We start from the raw sequence: 15,661 nt of genomic DNA, 5'->3' as shown, positions 1-15,661 counted from the left end.
CCTTAGGTAACGGCATCTAATACTCATCCCTTACCCCTCGTCCTTTCCAGCCACTGTCTCAGCATTAGATGCCCTCAGAACACCTCAGGCATGGTTTGTCATTGTACTTACACTACCCTACACGGAAAGATTTTGTCATGACCTAGTTTTCCAACTAGGAAAAACTACATGTTTCTCAAGAACAAAAATTGCCTCTCATTTTTGTATGAGAGCACCTAGTATCGTATAAAATTGTCAATTTATATGAGAAATCAATAGCCATCTGTATTTAAATATATTTCTAACTATCCTTTGCAAAATTATATTTAGCTTTAAAAAAACCCGAAAGAAATAGGCACAAAGAAGGGGGGACCCCCCCCCCAAAAACAGCAGAGTTTTTCTAATGCAAAATGTAATAAGGTCTACAATTCTTATTTTGGTTCTGTATGGAGAGATTACAAAAGTAACAGAAGTTCAGGGAAACAGCAGAACTAAGGCACTACATGATTTGAAAAAACTGTATTTGGATTAAGCCAGGTCCTACACCTATCCCATTAGATTCAGTGTTATTCAAGACAATTAAAATGAATGTCAACAGAGTATATGATACAATAGACAAACTATATTCCATAGGTATAACTATACCTGCTTCTGGTCCCTGGAACCATGACAGCACCACTTTCTTCATTTTTTCTCTTTAAAAATGTTGCGAATTTGTTTCTTGTTGTAGGTGGTGTACTTAAGCTTTTTTTATTAGTAGTTCCGTTTACCAGGTCAGGCATAAACAAGTCGGAAGAGTTCAATGACTTACTAACTTCACAACTATTTTTCTTGGTCTTCTTTGAAGTAGAATATTGACCCAAGAGGTCATCTTCTGACAGCTCTTCTAAATAAAAACAAAATTATCTGTAAATCTTTATTTCACATGCAGAGATTTGGTCTTAATTCCACAGTCCTTGCCCTATTGTCTAAAGATGAAGTCTTAATTTTTTTTTAATTATGCATCAGAAAAGGAAATAAAATGACTCTAAAAAAATTTCCTTTGCTGTGTTTTATAATTTCAAAAATTAGCTATGATTTAATGTCAATTATTTGTATGATTTTATGTGAAATTACCCAAACCAAAACTTCAGGATATAATCAATTCTGTAAGACTCTATACTCATATACTAAGGACCTAATTTTGAAAGTAAAAAAAAAAATCTAAGGCAATTTACATGTAAATGTATGATTTAACTTAATGTTTGATTTTTTTTAAATGTTTCCATAAAACCAGGAGCTATTTATATACACCATCCATGTGTTATGGTTTTTAAAGTGTCATGTAGTCAAAAGTAATTTGTGCTTTAGTTTTGATCCTCATTACATAGCTAAGGGGCTCTCAGAAGACTGCCATGTGACAAATGTATTCTATGGTGTTAGAATACCTCATAAGGCTAAATAAATGTAAAGTGTTAAAGCTGAAATAGACAAAGACATAGAGATAGCACTAAGGTGCTTTGAATTAGTCCACCTAATCCTCAGAGTGAACAGCTTCCACTCACATGAGTAAATGCTCATGATTCTAAGAAGTTGGTAAAAGGGCTGGGGCATGCCAAAACACTAGAGTCAAGGTGATAACTCAAATTAAAAAATGCATAGATTAAAAAAAAACCCAAAACCTATAGATTGGTAAACTTGGCAAAACCGAAATCAGTGTATTATGCAGAGAATTGTGAGCTCTTATAGAAGAGGAAAAAAAAAATATTGTAGGCTCTCCAGCAAGGCTTAAAGAAGAAGCCACACCACACTAATCTCATTTTCTTTTTATGATAAGTTTGTCAGTCTAGCTCCTTGGAGAAGTTCATAGACTTAGTATATCCTGAATTGAGCTAGACACTGCTCACAGTGCCTCTCATTATTCTAGTGGACAATGTAGAGCAAAATTTATTGTGTATTAGTTATGGGAATTTGCAGCAAGCTGAATAGCCCTGAAAGATAATTGGTGACTAATGGTATGAAAGGAGGTCTGTCTCTGGTATGGAGCCCTAGATTTCCATACTTGCTCTGATTCAGTTCAACATGACACAAGCAAACAAATTTTAACCAAAAATTTAAGACACCCTTGAGCCATACTTCTCAAATTTTCAGGTGACCTAATACTCATATATTAGAAGACAATACAAAGATTCAAAAAAAGGAAAAAAAATTAACAGGCAGCACAATGGATTATAATGAATTAAGATTACCTCAATAAAGATAATTTAACCCACATTTAAGTTTACAAATAAAACGGTACCTGGCTTAACAGCAAATGGTGGCTTTCGATTATAAATGCAGAAAATGCCAGCAAAATGACAAGAATACTAATAAAAGCTAATACTATCTTTGTTTGCAATAGTAAAAGCAGTTTCTGGATGAAGGACTGAAGTAGTGCCACAGTTCTAAATATTTACCGTGCTCTATGGTAAGCAGACCACATCTCAACAACCACTCACTGTAACAGATACAAATTATTAAAAAATTATATTGTATCCAAAGCATAACCTGGATAGATAAGAAACTTTTAGCTTGCAAAAGAAATTTAGGAGGGTGACAATGGCTGCCTTTAAATATATGAAGAGCTATCACATTAAAGAGGGAAAAAAATTCACTGGTTTTTGTTTTGTTTTTGCATTTGTGTGTGTGCCCAGAGACAAAATCCATTGATAAATGGTAGTTATAACAGAGAAGATTTAATCTGATACAGGTAATTTCCTGATGAGCTCTCTACCTAAAATGAATCATCTTGATGGCAGCAGAAGGAAAGGAAGGAACTATTAAGTTCAGTGTACTTGCTATGCATCAGGGCTTTTATATATCACGTATACAACAATTTGGAAACAGGCAATATTGTTCCCCTTTCAGAAGAGGAAACAAAGGTTCAGAGATATTATCATGAAAAAGATTTAGGTTCATAAGGAATCAGGACATTTGGCTAAATTTAAGTATAATCCATACTTAAATTCAAAACATAAAAGCATGAACTAAAAGTCTCCATGGGCTTTGTTTTGCTTTTGTTGTCAGACGTTCATTCATTCATGTAATGTCTGAGGGAAAGAAAGAGAGAAGGAATGGATTACAATTACTCTTTCTACTTCTAAATATGTCTACAGTGGAAAATAAAACCTTTTTCCCAATACCTAGCATTCCATTCTCGGCACTTCTGTTCAATATTGTACCAAAGACTTTATTTGTAAGTGATCTGATTATCTACATAGAGAATCTTAGAGAGTCTACAAAAAGATACTAGAACTAATATGTGAATTTAGTAAGGTTACCAAACATAAGATTAATATACAAAAACCAAGTGTATTTCTATATACTAGCAATGAACCAGAAATTAAAATTAAAAATACCATTTACAACAGTATCAAAAATCTGAAATATAGGTATAAATTTAACAGATGTACAAGATCTGTACACTGAAAACTACAAAGCATTGAAGATTTAAATGAATCAGAAAACTCGATCTTGTTGTCAATTCTCCCCAAACTGACCTACAGATTCAACTAAATACCAATCAAAATCTCAGCAGAATTTGTTTTTTAAAGAAACTGACAAGTTGATTCTAAGATTTGTATGGAAATGTGAAGAACACAGAATAGCCAAACAGCTCTTCAAAAGAACAAGCTTAGGGACTTATATTACTTGATTTTAAGATCTACTATAAAGCTACAGTAATTAAGACAGTGTGCCTGGCTCAAAGATAGGAAAAGAGACCACTGGTATAGAATAACCCAATCTAGAAACAGAAATGCAGGAAGGCAATTCAATGGAAAAAGGATAATCTATTTAACAAATGGTGCTAGAACAACTGGATTACCATATACCAAAAAGTGAACCTTGATCCTTACCTCACACCATATAAAAAAAAATTCAAAATGGATCAAAGTCCTGACTGTAAGAACTAAAAGTATAAAACTCCTAAAAGAAAACAGGAAAAAAATCTTAGTGATCTCGGATTTAACAAAGACTTCTTAAACAAGACTTCTTGTTTTGTTTCACAAAAACAAAATACATACCACTTCTTGGTCTTTTCACAATGGGTGACTTCCTCAGAAGATTTAACCCTTTAGTACTAATCACTTGTTCAATGCCTACAGTACTTGGATTTTCTTTCAGTCTTGTAGCATCTGCAACAATATCCAGCTCAAGTCTAGGGCAATAATTCCTGTGCCAAATGCTATTAATATTAGATGACTTTTGACATGCTTTGTCATTCCAACTACGACTTCTTGATTGGGCAGGCTAAAACAGTAAAAGGAAAACGGTTACTTGAAGAAGAAAATTAGTTAAATTATTTCCCTCTGTATCAACATAAATTATAAGTTAATAATTAAATTACCCCTTTGAACAGCTTTTGATGAAACATCTGTCCTCTAATAACATTTTCCACTTTGCTGGTCCTATACTTTTCCATTAAATGTGTTTTATATTCCTAGATCTATTTCTCTCTTAATGAGGGTCAAGCAACTTGTTAGCTCATTTCTAAGAGATAAAAAAAGAATCTTCCTAAGATGAGCAGTGCAAGAAATGAAACAGCACTTGAAGAAACATGATCAGAAAAAAACTACTTTTAAAATTTGAGTATTAGTTCAATATACAATAGTAATTACTTTAATAATCATCTTGCAACAAGCCTCTAATTAATAACTAACATACTCTTTACAAAGGACTTGAAAATTAAAACTATAAAGTTATGTATTTAATCAACTATCCCATCTCTAGAACTTGGATGACTTTAAACTAAAACAATCTAATTTACAAAACAATAGTTTCTATAATATGGACAATACTGAGAAACAGAAAGCTACTCTGGTCTACGCTGAGTCTTATACAAAATTTTCTCTGAGAAAACTCATTGACAATAAGGATTGGTAAATAATCATTTTTAATGCTAATACAAGTTATTCACAATTAATAACTAAATACATTTTAGATGACAATGATCTGCTAAAAGGATGTCAATGATATTCAAATAGAGCAGAAGAGGCAAAGGGTACAAAATATTAAAAAATTAACAACAGTACAAAAAATGCTGGTACTTAGGGTGTGAATTGTACCTGACAAAAATCCCACCTGAACTTGGAATCTAATCTTAAACAAAGGATTAAAAATAAAATTAAATAAGTAATATAATAAATAAGTAACAAGAAAGGTAACTTAGAATAATTGAGAGAATAGGCATAATAAAAACAGTTTAAGCAGTATAGCTCACGGCATTAGATCTCATTGATGGTTTTATAAAAAGAGAGAGAGATAGAGAGAGAGAAATAGGCAATTAGAAAACCTGACTGGGAAGAATAAATTTTTGAGAAATAAAAAGGATTAGTTTGATGTACAATCAGTGGTTCCAAGGGAAATTTCTCTATGAAAAAAAAGATCTGATAAGGATTTGGGATTATGAAGGATGGCTGTCTTAGTGAGTCATAACATTCCCATTCATATTTGAACATATTCAATTCAGCCAATTATTTCTCAGTTTCTGTGACAGGAAAAATGAGAATCATTCCTGATGAAATTGTAATATCAGTAATTCAAATGTATAAAGAAGATAGCAGAATAAAGTCTTTTCAGTCCTCTTCTTATACAAACTTCTACCTATAAGGTAAATAAGTCACAGAGATATAATACACAGCACAGGGAATACAGTCATCCCTTGGTGGCTGTGGGGGATTGGTTCCAGGACCCACTTTGGTACTAAAATCCACGGATGCTCAAGTCTCTTATATACAATGGAGCAGTATGGTCAGCCCACCATATCCATGGGTTCTGCATCCAAGGATTCAATTGAATTGGGTCTGCAGTTGGTCTCATCTGCAGATGCCCATGGAAATGAAGGGCTGACTACATAGTCAATCATACTGTAATAACTCTGTATGGTGACAGATGGTAACTAGAATGATTGTGATAAGTTCTTAATGTATATAAATAATTTCTTAATGTATATAAGTATAATGTATATAAATAAAAAAATTCACTATGTCATACACCTGAAACTAATATGTCAATAGTAATTCAATAAGGAAAAAAAAAGTCACCCCCAAAGCAATAAGAACAAGAAACAAACACAAACTCCACCTGCAGTAAAATTAGGAGATATATGTAACTTCCAAACCATAGTGAAGATAAGAGTATAGATAGAAGAGCTTAAAGAACTTAGCCCAAGGGGGAGGGGCAAGACAGGGGGAGGGGATTAACAGGTGTAAAATAAAGAAGGTGGAAGGATATATTGTACAGCACAGGGAATATAGCCAATATTTTATAATAACTATAAAGTATTATAACCTTTTCAAATTGTGAATCATGAAACCTCATGTACACTTGAAACTTACATTATATAAATCAACTATACTGCAATAAAAAAATAAAAATAAAGAATTTAGCCCAAGAGAGATCAAACTCAAGTGTCTACAGAAAAGAACATCAGTGAGAAAAGCCAACTCCATGTACAGAAACCCAGAGAACAACTCAGGAATTTAAGGCACCAGGTACCATGGTGGCCACATGTAGGAAGAGAGCTGAAAAAAATGATTATTTGGCCCCTGGGTCCTCATCTTCAACCTGACCATACAGTCAATTCGCACCCATCTGCCTTCAGAGCAATTGGACCTTTGAAACCCAAAACAGTAATATTCAAACCAAAGGCACTTTAGAAGGTGGGAAGATTCATTTGTCTAAAGACAGAGATCAAATGAAAGGCTAAGTAGGCTGAATGAGGTGAAATGAGAAAAAAGACATCAAACATTTGGTATGCTCAAATGAAAGTCTAAAAGTTTGATAATATATTATGTGATAACTTTTTAATTTAAGGAAATTAACCAACATACCTATGTTCTAAGAGATATATTTCCTCTAGTATCAAGTTGTTTTCAGTCTACACTTCACAGTGCCTGGATATAGAAATGCTTAAAAGATGTTTACTAAATGAAGATTTGCCTTTAGTCATACTTCCTGAGACATAACTAAAATGTGCTCTTTGAGAAGAAAGTCTTTAAAATATTACCATGGCAGTGTCTGGATTGAAGTCATCAATCTGTTCAAAAGTATTTATATCTTTATTTCCAAGTGCTATTTGAAGAGCTGTAGAATCATCAACATACCTAGGTTGGTAGGATTAAGGAAAATGCTTTTATTAATAATCAAACAATACTGTATTAAGATGGAAAAGTGTCTTCTATTGTCACAGAAAATCTTCAGGTTTATGATTTCAATGGACAGTACTTACTTTCTACATTCAGCTTTACCAAAACCACAGGCAGAGTTTATTAGTCTCTATTTGTCACAGCAGGAGTTGGTTATTTTCTGAAGCAAAGCCCCAAGTCATCACTTACTCCCTGTCAAGGGCAATAAAGAAGAAAGTCCTAGCCAATACCTAAGTGACTCACAGCTCTGCATCACCCTGAATGCATGTGGCCAGTAGCTGTGGGAAGGGCATCCTCAACTGGGATACTCATATACCCAGAATGTTCTTCCTAATTAATTGAGCTTACTTGCTGTGAGAGGGTCTCTTAAGTACCACCTTTGGAGTATGTACCTTAAGTGACTGACTGTATATGTTTCTGCCAAGTCAGTCTAAGTAATTAGCAAGTTATAATGGATGAGCCTCAGGTTTATAAGCAAAAGTTGTTCTAAATTTTCACTATCATGGTAATTAATTTAAAAAAATAAAGATTTAACTATAAAAAAACAAAGCAAAAAAAAAGTACAAGCTTTTTACTGAATGTCTCACTAAAAATATCACCACAAACATATGCAAGAAGTGCAAAGTTCTACAATTCTTGTTCAGAAAGGATACTGCCCAGCATAGCTCAGTGTTTCAGGGTCAATGTCATCTTCATAGGCATTCAAAGGAATAAGTTTCCTTTTGATGGGATCAAAAACTAGCTGATAGAGGAAGGTATTGTTGGCTCGAATAAACCCTTTGATGTAATCTTCTGGTACTGTTATATTCATCTTGAGATAATGTCCAATTTTCTTGATAACCTAATAATAGATGCAAAAATACTTACTAGTTATCTGCAAACAAAGAACAGGGAACACATTATCCCCAAGATCCATCAGCTTACATTAGAGAAGGATGAGGGATAAAAAAAAAATCAATTGCTTTTATCTACATTAAAAACCTCTACCAGTAAACACAATCATGTCATGACGTAAAATTCTAAGTCTCTATAACAGTGTTTTCTTTGTTTTTTCCTATCATTAATTCAAAGAACGAAAAATTCAGTTACACATCAAATTTATATTCCTAAGTATAACTTTAAGATACATTCTTCACCCTCAAAATCCCTTTCATCCAGAAAGCAAAAAACAAACAACAGACAAAATCTGAGGATTAAAAAAAAAAAATTCTTAGATCATATTTTAAAAATGGAGTCAACATTCTAACTCCTGTTATGGTCATGGATGATTAAAGCTTGAAAGGGTTTTGAAACTTTTATATTAAACTCAGAGATGAAGAAGTGAAGACCCAGAGGACCAGAGTGATCCTAGAGTCACAGGCTAGTCAGTGCATGCTGCTCTCTTCCCAGATCTGCCACCATCTCCCAACCCTGAGATCAGACCATCCTTAGCCCTGAGGACTCACACTTTGCACTCTTAGAAACAGAAAATGAAAATTCTGCTCTGCAAACTCTATGGGCTTAAGAGAACTACTCAAGGCAAGTGGGAGTGGGAATAAGCTTCTTTAACGAGTGCTTAATTTCTTAAATTATAGACCAATGACGTATGGTGTCTCAGTTTTCTAGAAAATTCACGACACGTGATACTGCATCGGATTCTATGAGGAAGTAGAATTAGGAATCCAGCTTTATTGAGCCATGTTAAAGAGATTTACATAAATGTGTAATTCCTCTCATAATCCTCATGTTTTAGACGATGATTATTTTCATATAAATATATTTATTTTAAAACGTAATGAATTTATTATTATTGAGTGAACTAACAAATATTTAAATTTTTTTGTTTCAATTTCTGACTTAGTAAATATTAATAGCTATAACCCATATAAACAAAAATTATTGCCACAAAGAGCTTTTAAGAGTCTAAAGGGATCCTGAGACCAAAAAGTTTGAGAACCACTAGAGTAATAAGACAGAAATCAAAAGACTGCATTTTAACATTAATTCTCCCCTAGGACATTTTATCCTTAAATCTCTTTATAGCTGTCTTTATTTTTAAAAATTACTAGTTTTTTGGTCAACTGCTGAAAACATGGTTCATCAGTTGCCAAAAGCAAAGTTCTAGTGACTTAGTAGTTTTCTCCTTTCAATGACACAATGTTGGCTGTGGATATAACAGAATATTTAAGATCCATATTCTGAGCGGTTCATCTATTATTTAAGAACTGCTTCAGAACTTAACGTGACCCTTGGTAAATCACTCTTACCTTCACAATATCTGGATTGTTGGCTAGTCTTAGTACTTTGCAGGCCTTGGCTAAGCCAATCCCACGCAGGGATGAGAGATAGTCACAGCCTGAAAGAATGCACATATAACGGAATTTCTCTTCTGTGAACACATCCCCAAGCTGTTTGCACATTCCTAGCCGAGACTGATCAATTTCTAGTCCATTTCCAAACTGGTCCATTTTTAAAATCACCTTCAAAGGGAAGGGAAATTGTTAACACCTGTATAAGCCATTTTAATTTTTCATTACCAAATCCACTGCAGTACTTCTAAGAAATCTTTCTTGTTCTTCATCGTAACCAAGAGATAGGGAGTCCAATTAATTACCGTCAATTCTGCAGGTAAGTTAAACTGAAGCACAGGCTATGGCTAGACAAGATCACACATCATAATTCAACTGCCCTGACTCTGGTATAAAGAAGGCCCTTTCTGCTCCTCTTTACTTCCTATTTCTATTACAGGGTTGATCATGTCAAATAGCAATTCCTATTTAAATAACAAAAAGCATTTTCTCCTTACCTTCTGCTTTACATATTAAAGTAACCCTTTTTCTTATTCTTAAAGTAATTCATGTCTATTGCAGAAAATTTGGAAAACACAGAAATTCAGGAAGAAGAAAACAGAAGTTGCCCCAGATCTCTTATCTATCACTGTTACCCAGCATTGATCTTTTCACAGATCCTTCTAGTCATCTACAAATATATAGATAATACAAATAACATAGATAGTAACAGAAATGAGATCACTCTATAGTTCTGTGTCTTAACATATCATAATAAAATTCTCCATTAAACAGGTTTATACATAATTCTAAATTACTGCAGAGCCTCTCACTAGTAGATACGTTAGCTTATTTACACGACCTAATTGAAAAATATAAAGCATGTAAGTGATCATTATTAAAAAATAAGACTACATTCCACTAAAGAATTTGGAGAAAACAAGACAACCCTCTCACTTTAAGGGCTTAATCTGAAAAATCATCCAGATTACACAAATGTCGAGCAGCAAAACCTTCTTTTCATTTTAAATAAAATAATTGTTAACACTGTAAGTAGATATTAGTTGCAGGTATTAAATAAGATAAAATATGTATTTTTGGAGAGGAAAATTTTAGCTCCTTGATTTACACTATTTCCAACCACATAGAAAAACAGTATGGAGTAGTTGTAGTTAGGTACCTTTTTACAGCCAAAAGCGAGGAGATCGGAGTCCTCTGTAATTATAGCTTGTACAATCCCGGCCTTGTTGAGATAGGCCAACTGCGCATCTGCTTCGTATGGGGCCACGAGGCAATCTACTCCCTGAGACCGAGCAGCCTGTGAGGAAGGGTCACGACCAATCTCAAGAACAGCACGTGGAAGGCACTGAAAGACTTCCTGTTTCAAACCCATCTTACCCAGCCTCAACATGTACAGGCTAATATTATTTTTGGAAATCATTTCCTTTAAAGTAAGTTTTTCTGTTTTTAGTCCTAGCATATATTGAACTAATTATACAGCCACTAAGAAATCTTTTTTAAAAGTCAATTTATACATTAGGAAAAAAGAACTATTGCTGTACATTCAGGGGGGCAGGGAGGGGGGAGAAAAAAAAACAAGCTGTAATGCTTAATTATTTCAAATTATAGACAGCTACCATCTTAAGAATGGTTATGCTCCCAAAAGAACATAAGACATGTGTTTCCCCAGGTTCTCTTGTCACAGAACAAAAGTCTACAGGACACTGTACTGATGACACAACAGAATCTAATCACCATTCTTCCCATTTGTTTACCAAGCAGTTTGAACAGAGACCCCAAAAGGGGGAAGTGTGGGCTGTGACTGTGGGAGTGTTGACCCTAAGATTTACGGTGATGAGGGAAGAAGCTTCTAAGCAGAAGCAGATCAAACAGACTAGAAATCTGCAGAGCTTCTGAACTGGCCAGAATAATTGAATAGATCCCTGACAGTCATTCAAGGGTGAAGGTTACAGTAAGTGTTGAAGACTATGAGCATGGGGTAGGATTGAACCTCCAAGAATTTAGCCCTTCTGTCTCTACGGAGCACTTTCATCTATGCAAGTGACTCATCTAAAAAGCGAGAGCTCATTCCTTAGGATTTCTCCCTTGGAAATGGCTGGATTCCTCTCTCCTACCTACAAACCCTGCTCCCTTCTTCCTCTGACACCCAGCTTTCCTGAAGGTCTGGCCTACAATAATTATCCTCCCTTCATGTCCTCTCTTGCCCATTAACAAACAGCTGGCTTGTAATTGGCTTAAATGAACCCAACCATTTGTTACTTTGGCTTTATTTCTTATTTAGCTCACTTTAATTACGTTGTGGGCCATAGCATGTGTGATATTGATAGAACGGCTGAAACACTCTCTGGCTTCTGAGACCTTCCCCTCACGAAGAAGCTGCTTTCCCTTAAGAAGATTGGCTTGTCTTCTTCTGCAAGAGAGAAAAAAAAAAGGTGAGAGGCGAACTCAAGAAACTACAATAAAACTATAATTCAAGAAATTTTCCTAGAATAAAAAAATGTTTGACTCATTTGAAAGTGTACACCGGGTTCTTAAGAATATTAACCCAGATCTTTTGGGTTTCTAGATGCAAAGAACAAGGATTTATAGTGCCCATACACACAAGCTTATCATCAGACTTTTCTAGAGTAATGCTTTATGTCAAAAGAAGTCAAACAAGGTCGGAGCTATATATTAGCAATTAATGATCAGTGTAAAGAGAATCAAACTCTCCATTTAAAAGATTTTTTAAAAAGACAAAGGTTGACAGAATGGATAAAAAAAAATTACAGTGATGTGTTCTTCACAAGAAACAAGCCTAAAAACAATGACATAGTAAAACTAAAAGTAAACAGAAAAAGGCATTAGGAACATACAAAAGAAAGTTGTTATGTGTATACTAACATCAGACAGAATAGACTCCAGAACAAAAAAGCATAGAGACTATAAGAGTCACTACATATTGTTTCAATTTGCTACAAAAATATAATAAATTTTAAATATGAAGGCAACCAATAAAATGGCTTCAAATAAACAAAGCAAAAAATGGACAGAACTATAAGGTAACTGAAAATCCACCATCACAGTGAAATTTTAACATTTCCTCAGTAATTGATGGATTAAGTAGACACACATAAAAAACAAAACAAAACCCCCCACAAAAGAAGCCACTTTGAACACTACAATAATAAGCTTGATTTAATGGATAGACATAAAACCTTCCACTCAATAACTGAAGAACACACATTCTTTTCCAGCACACATGAAACATTTAAGTAAATCTGTTCGTGAACTAAACTATGAAACAAGCCTCCACAAAGTAAGATAAAAAGAAATTGGTATCATACAGACCACAATGTCAGAACTTAAAATAGTTAAGTTAGAGAATCTACTTACTCTCTTCTAGACTTCTCCACTTCCTTTTTAGAAGGTAAAGTACATCCATCAAAAACCAGGACAGGCTTGATCCCATGAGACAGCAACATATTTACAAATTTCATACAAAATCCTACATACCTATGAAATTGAAGAAAAAACATTTACATACTTTGCATCTTATAAGGTAATACTTTTGCTCTTTTTAAAACCAGATGAGATAGATTATGAAGAGAGGCTTTTATTTCTTAAGCAAATGTTTTCATAGGAAATATAAGCTCTAATTTAGACTTGGGTTCAAATCTTGCCTTGGATCCTACTGGGTTATGTAATATTTGCCTTCCTCATGAGCAGATTAAAAGACTCCGACAGTCCTGACACTGTGTGATTCCAAATCTAGCCTTTTTCCCTCATTTTTTTTTTTTGATTTAAAAAATTTCAAGTCTACTGAAAAGCTGAAAGAATAGTACAATAAATACCTGATTTTTCCAACACCATTATTATACCCAAGAAATTTAACAGCAATAAAATACTGTTTAATATACAGTCTATATGAAAATTTGCCCAATTGTCCTAGTATTGTTATAACTAGTGGTGACCTGCTAAATAAATAACCAGTTCTGGGGGAAGAAGTGCCTGATTTGTAGCGCTTGTAAATTTCCCTGACACGCATATTCAACGGTGGTGGATAAACTACCAATGTGGGCTCACTAAATGCTAAATTGGGAGGAGATGGGTATAGCAAGTTCATATGAGTTGACTCCGGCACAGCACTGCTATAGTTTTTACCTCCAGTCCAGGATGCAAACAAGAATCATGTATTACATTTAGGTTTTTACTTCTGGCAAGACAATTGGTGTATTTTAACTCAAAAATATGAATAGAAAGATGTAATCTTGAAAGATAATCTTTTAAATCATCATCATATTCATTTTAATGGAAGACTCACTACATTGTCCTTTTTTTAAAATTGTAAACCAGTGACAATGGACCTGCATTGGTCTATAGCACAAGGACTGGTAACTAGTGATTAAGTATCAAGTAAAAATAGGAGAAAGCAAATGTAAAATTATAATGGATTTTAAAGGAAATTTACTTTTTTTTTTATTAACTAGACAGAATACAAACGTCAGATATCTGGTTCCTTCATTTTATATATTTCAGACATCTTTCTAGGTACATATAGAGCTACCTCATTCTTTATTATGATCATAAAGGTTTACCATAGGCTTATCCAAACTTTCTGGTTTTTTTCTTGTTAGTATCCCCACCCAAAACGAACCATTAAAGGAAAATAAACTATCAAATGTGACTTATTAGTTACAGTAGGAAAAAGATATTAAAATACTCAATACTTTGTTGAAAGTCCTGAAACTTTTTAGTTCAGTAAACATTTACTGAGCACCTACTATGTGGAAGGCCCTGTGGAATTCATCTGACAATATGGATATTCCTTGTACTTTGGACAACTCTTCTAATTAGTCAAAAATCTCAGAATCCTTAAGAATTACAAAAAAACTAGAGACAAAGTTCTCTCCCCCAGTGAAGAAAATTTAAAGAACATGGAAGGTAGCAATGAGAAAATCGTAGTCTTCAACTATAATTGCAACTGTTCAAATTTATTGGTGGAAAAGAAATCACTTTCAAAAAATGGTTGCAACAGTTGGAGTGGCAGAAGCACCCAGACTCCTTCACATCCCAGACAAACTGTGACAGGTCACTTTGGGTCAAATTAACTTGACAGGCCCAAAAGCCCAAAAACATATATTCACCTTTCAATAATGAATTCTCTGCTTCTTTCCACCCCCAACTCACTACCCCATCTCTTTCTGGAAACAAAAAAAGATTATTATTATTGTCCATTGTGCTTAAGTAAATCATGTTAAGATCTATAAGCCTTCCCTCTAGGAGGTAAATTATACAGTGTGAAAAAGAAGATACATAATAGTGCCCAAATCCTTGTGGAAAATCTCTGTCTAAAAACTATGCTGACTTGTTTTTCTAGTGTCTCTATTTAAAAAACAAAGAGGACATCAATCCTGCCCCAAATAAGGTCACGAGTTATGACTGGATGTCAGCTTGGCCACCATTTTTGGCCCCGAGTGAAGTAAAAGGGAGTCAGAACACCTTGTCCCTGAGAAGCAACTGCCTTGTTTTGCTAACAGGGTTTAGCAGTATGTTGTCTGTACCCAAGAAAGTGAGAGTCTAAAGTCACCATGGATTTTTCAGAATATTGTTAAAAAGTTTATCTTAGATAAAGAATAAAGAAGACAGCCTTTGGTCTTTGTCCACTGGTGTCCTAATACTCTGGCTTATTAGAAAGAATGAAAACTAGCGTATATCATAGAAGGAAATATTCCCTGATGTGGCAATATTCTAAAGCACATGCTCTCACTCCTTGATAAATCTGACACGAAGGAAAATGATCCTCTTCTGAAAAAAGAGCATTACAAGTCTCGTTCCTAATTGGCAAAGAATTAATGTAAGGTCCAAACTTACTTATCGGTAGGTTCACCTTTGGCTAGTTTTTCAGCACAAGCAACAGCACCTTTGTGAAGCCAGCAATATGTATCCACCGCTACTACCTGTCCCTTATACTTCCTCACGTGGATAGGTTCAGAAGCTTCTTTGATAAATTGCAGTAATCCTTGGATCCCCATAGTGCCAAGTTAACTATATGATATGAAAAAAGAAATGGAAAACAGCAATGGTTAAAGCAAAATATATTTACCCAAAAGTTTTGGAAAAATACAGAAAAAGAGCTCAAAAACTAACATAGCACCTATTATTGTTTAGACATTTGAGAGTCACTACTCTTTAATATTTTAACTGGGGTCCTCTCTGTCAAACAATTTCTATTGTCTAGAATACTTA

The 15,661-nt window shown here is 34.2% G+C and overlaps 1 protein-coding gene across 5 annotated transcripts in view; it reads right to left on the bottom strand.

Annotated features, from left to right (window-relative positions):
• Positions 1-15,661, bottom strand: part of EXO1 (exonuclease 1) — a 31,488-nt gene that overhangs the window by 14,120 nt on the left and 1,707 nt on the right. For 3 of the 5 annotated variants that reach the window (XM_032466506.1, XM_006185555.3, XM_014559987.2), the window contains 9 exons: positions 15,287-15,460; positions 12,809-12,928; positions 11,720-11,843; positions 10,593-10,730; positions 9,392-9,604; positions 7,799-7,986; positions 7,007-7,103; positions 4,023-4,248; positions 625-865 (listed from right to left, as the gene is read on the bottom strand). In XM_032466506.1, coding sequence (XP_032322397.1) covers positions 625-865; positions 4,023-4,248; positions 7,007-7,103; positions 7,799-7,986; positions 9,392-9,604; positions 10,593-10,730; positions 11,720-11,843; positions 12,809-12,928; positions 15,287-15,447 — 1,508 coding nt within the window. In that variant the 5' untranslated portion in view covers positions 15,448-15,460. Of the gene's footprint in view, positions 1-624; positions 866-4,022; positions 4,249-7,006; positions 7,104-7,798; positions 7,987-9,391; positions 9,605-10,592; positions 10,731-11,719; positions 11,844-12,808; positions 12,929-15,286; positions 15,461-15,661 lie in introns of those variants that run through there. The other 2 variants (XM_032466507.1, XM_032466509.1) reach the window with 2 other exon arrangements.

The sequence above is a fragment of the Camelus ferus genome, chromosome 23 (genome assembly GCF_009834535.1).
Source record: "Camelus ferus isolate YT-003-E chromosome 23, BCGSAC_Cfer_1.0, whole genome shotgun sequence".
NCBI lineage: Eukaryota > Metazoa > Chordata > Mammalia > Artiodactyla > Camelidae > Camelus > Camelus ferus.
This window is presented reverse-complemented; position numbering and strand designations above follow the sequence as displayed.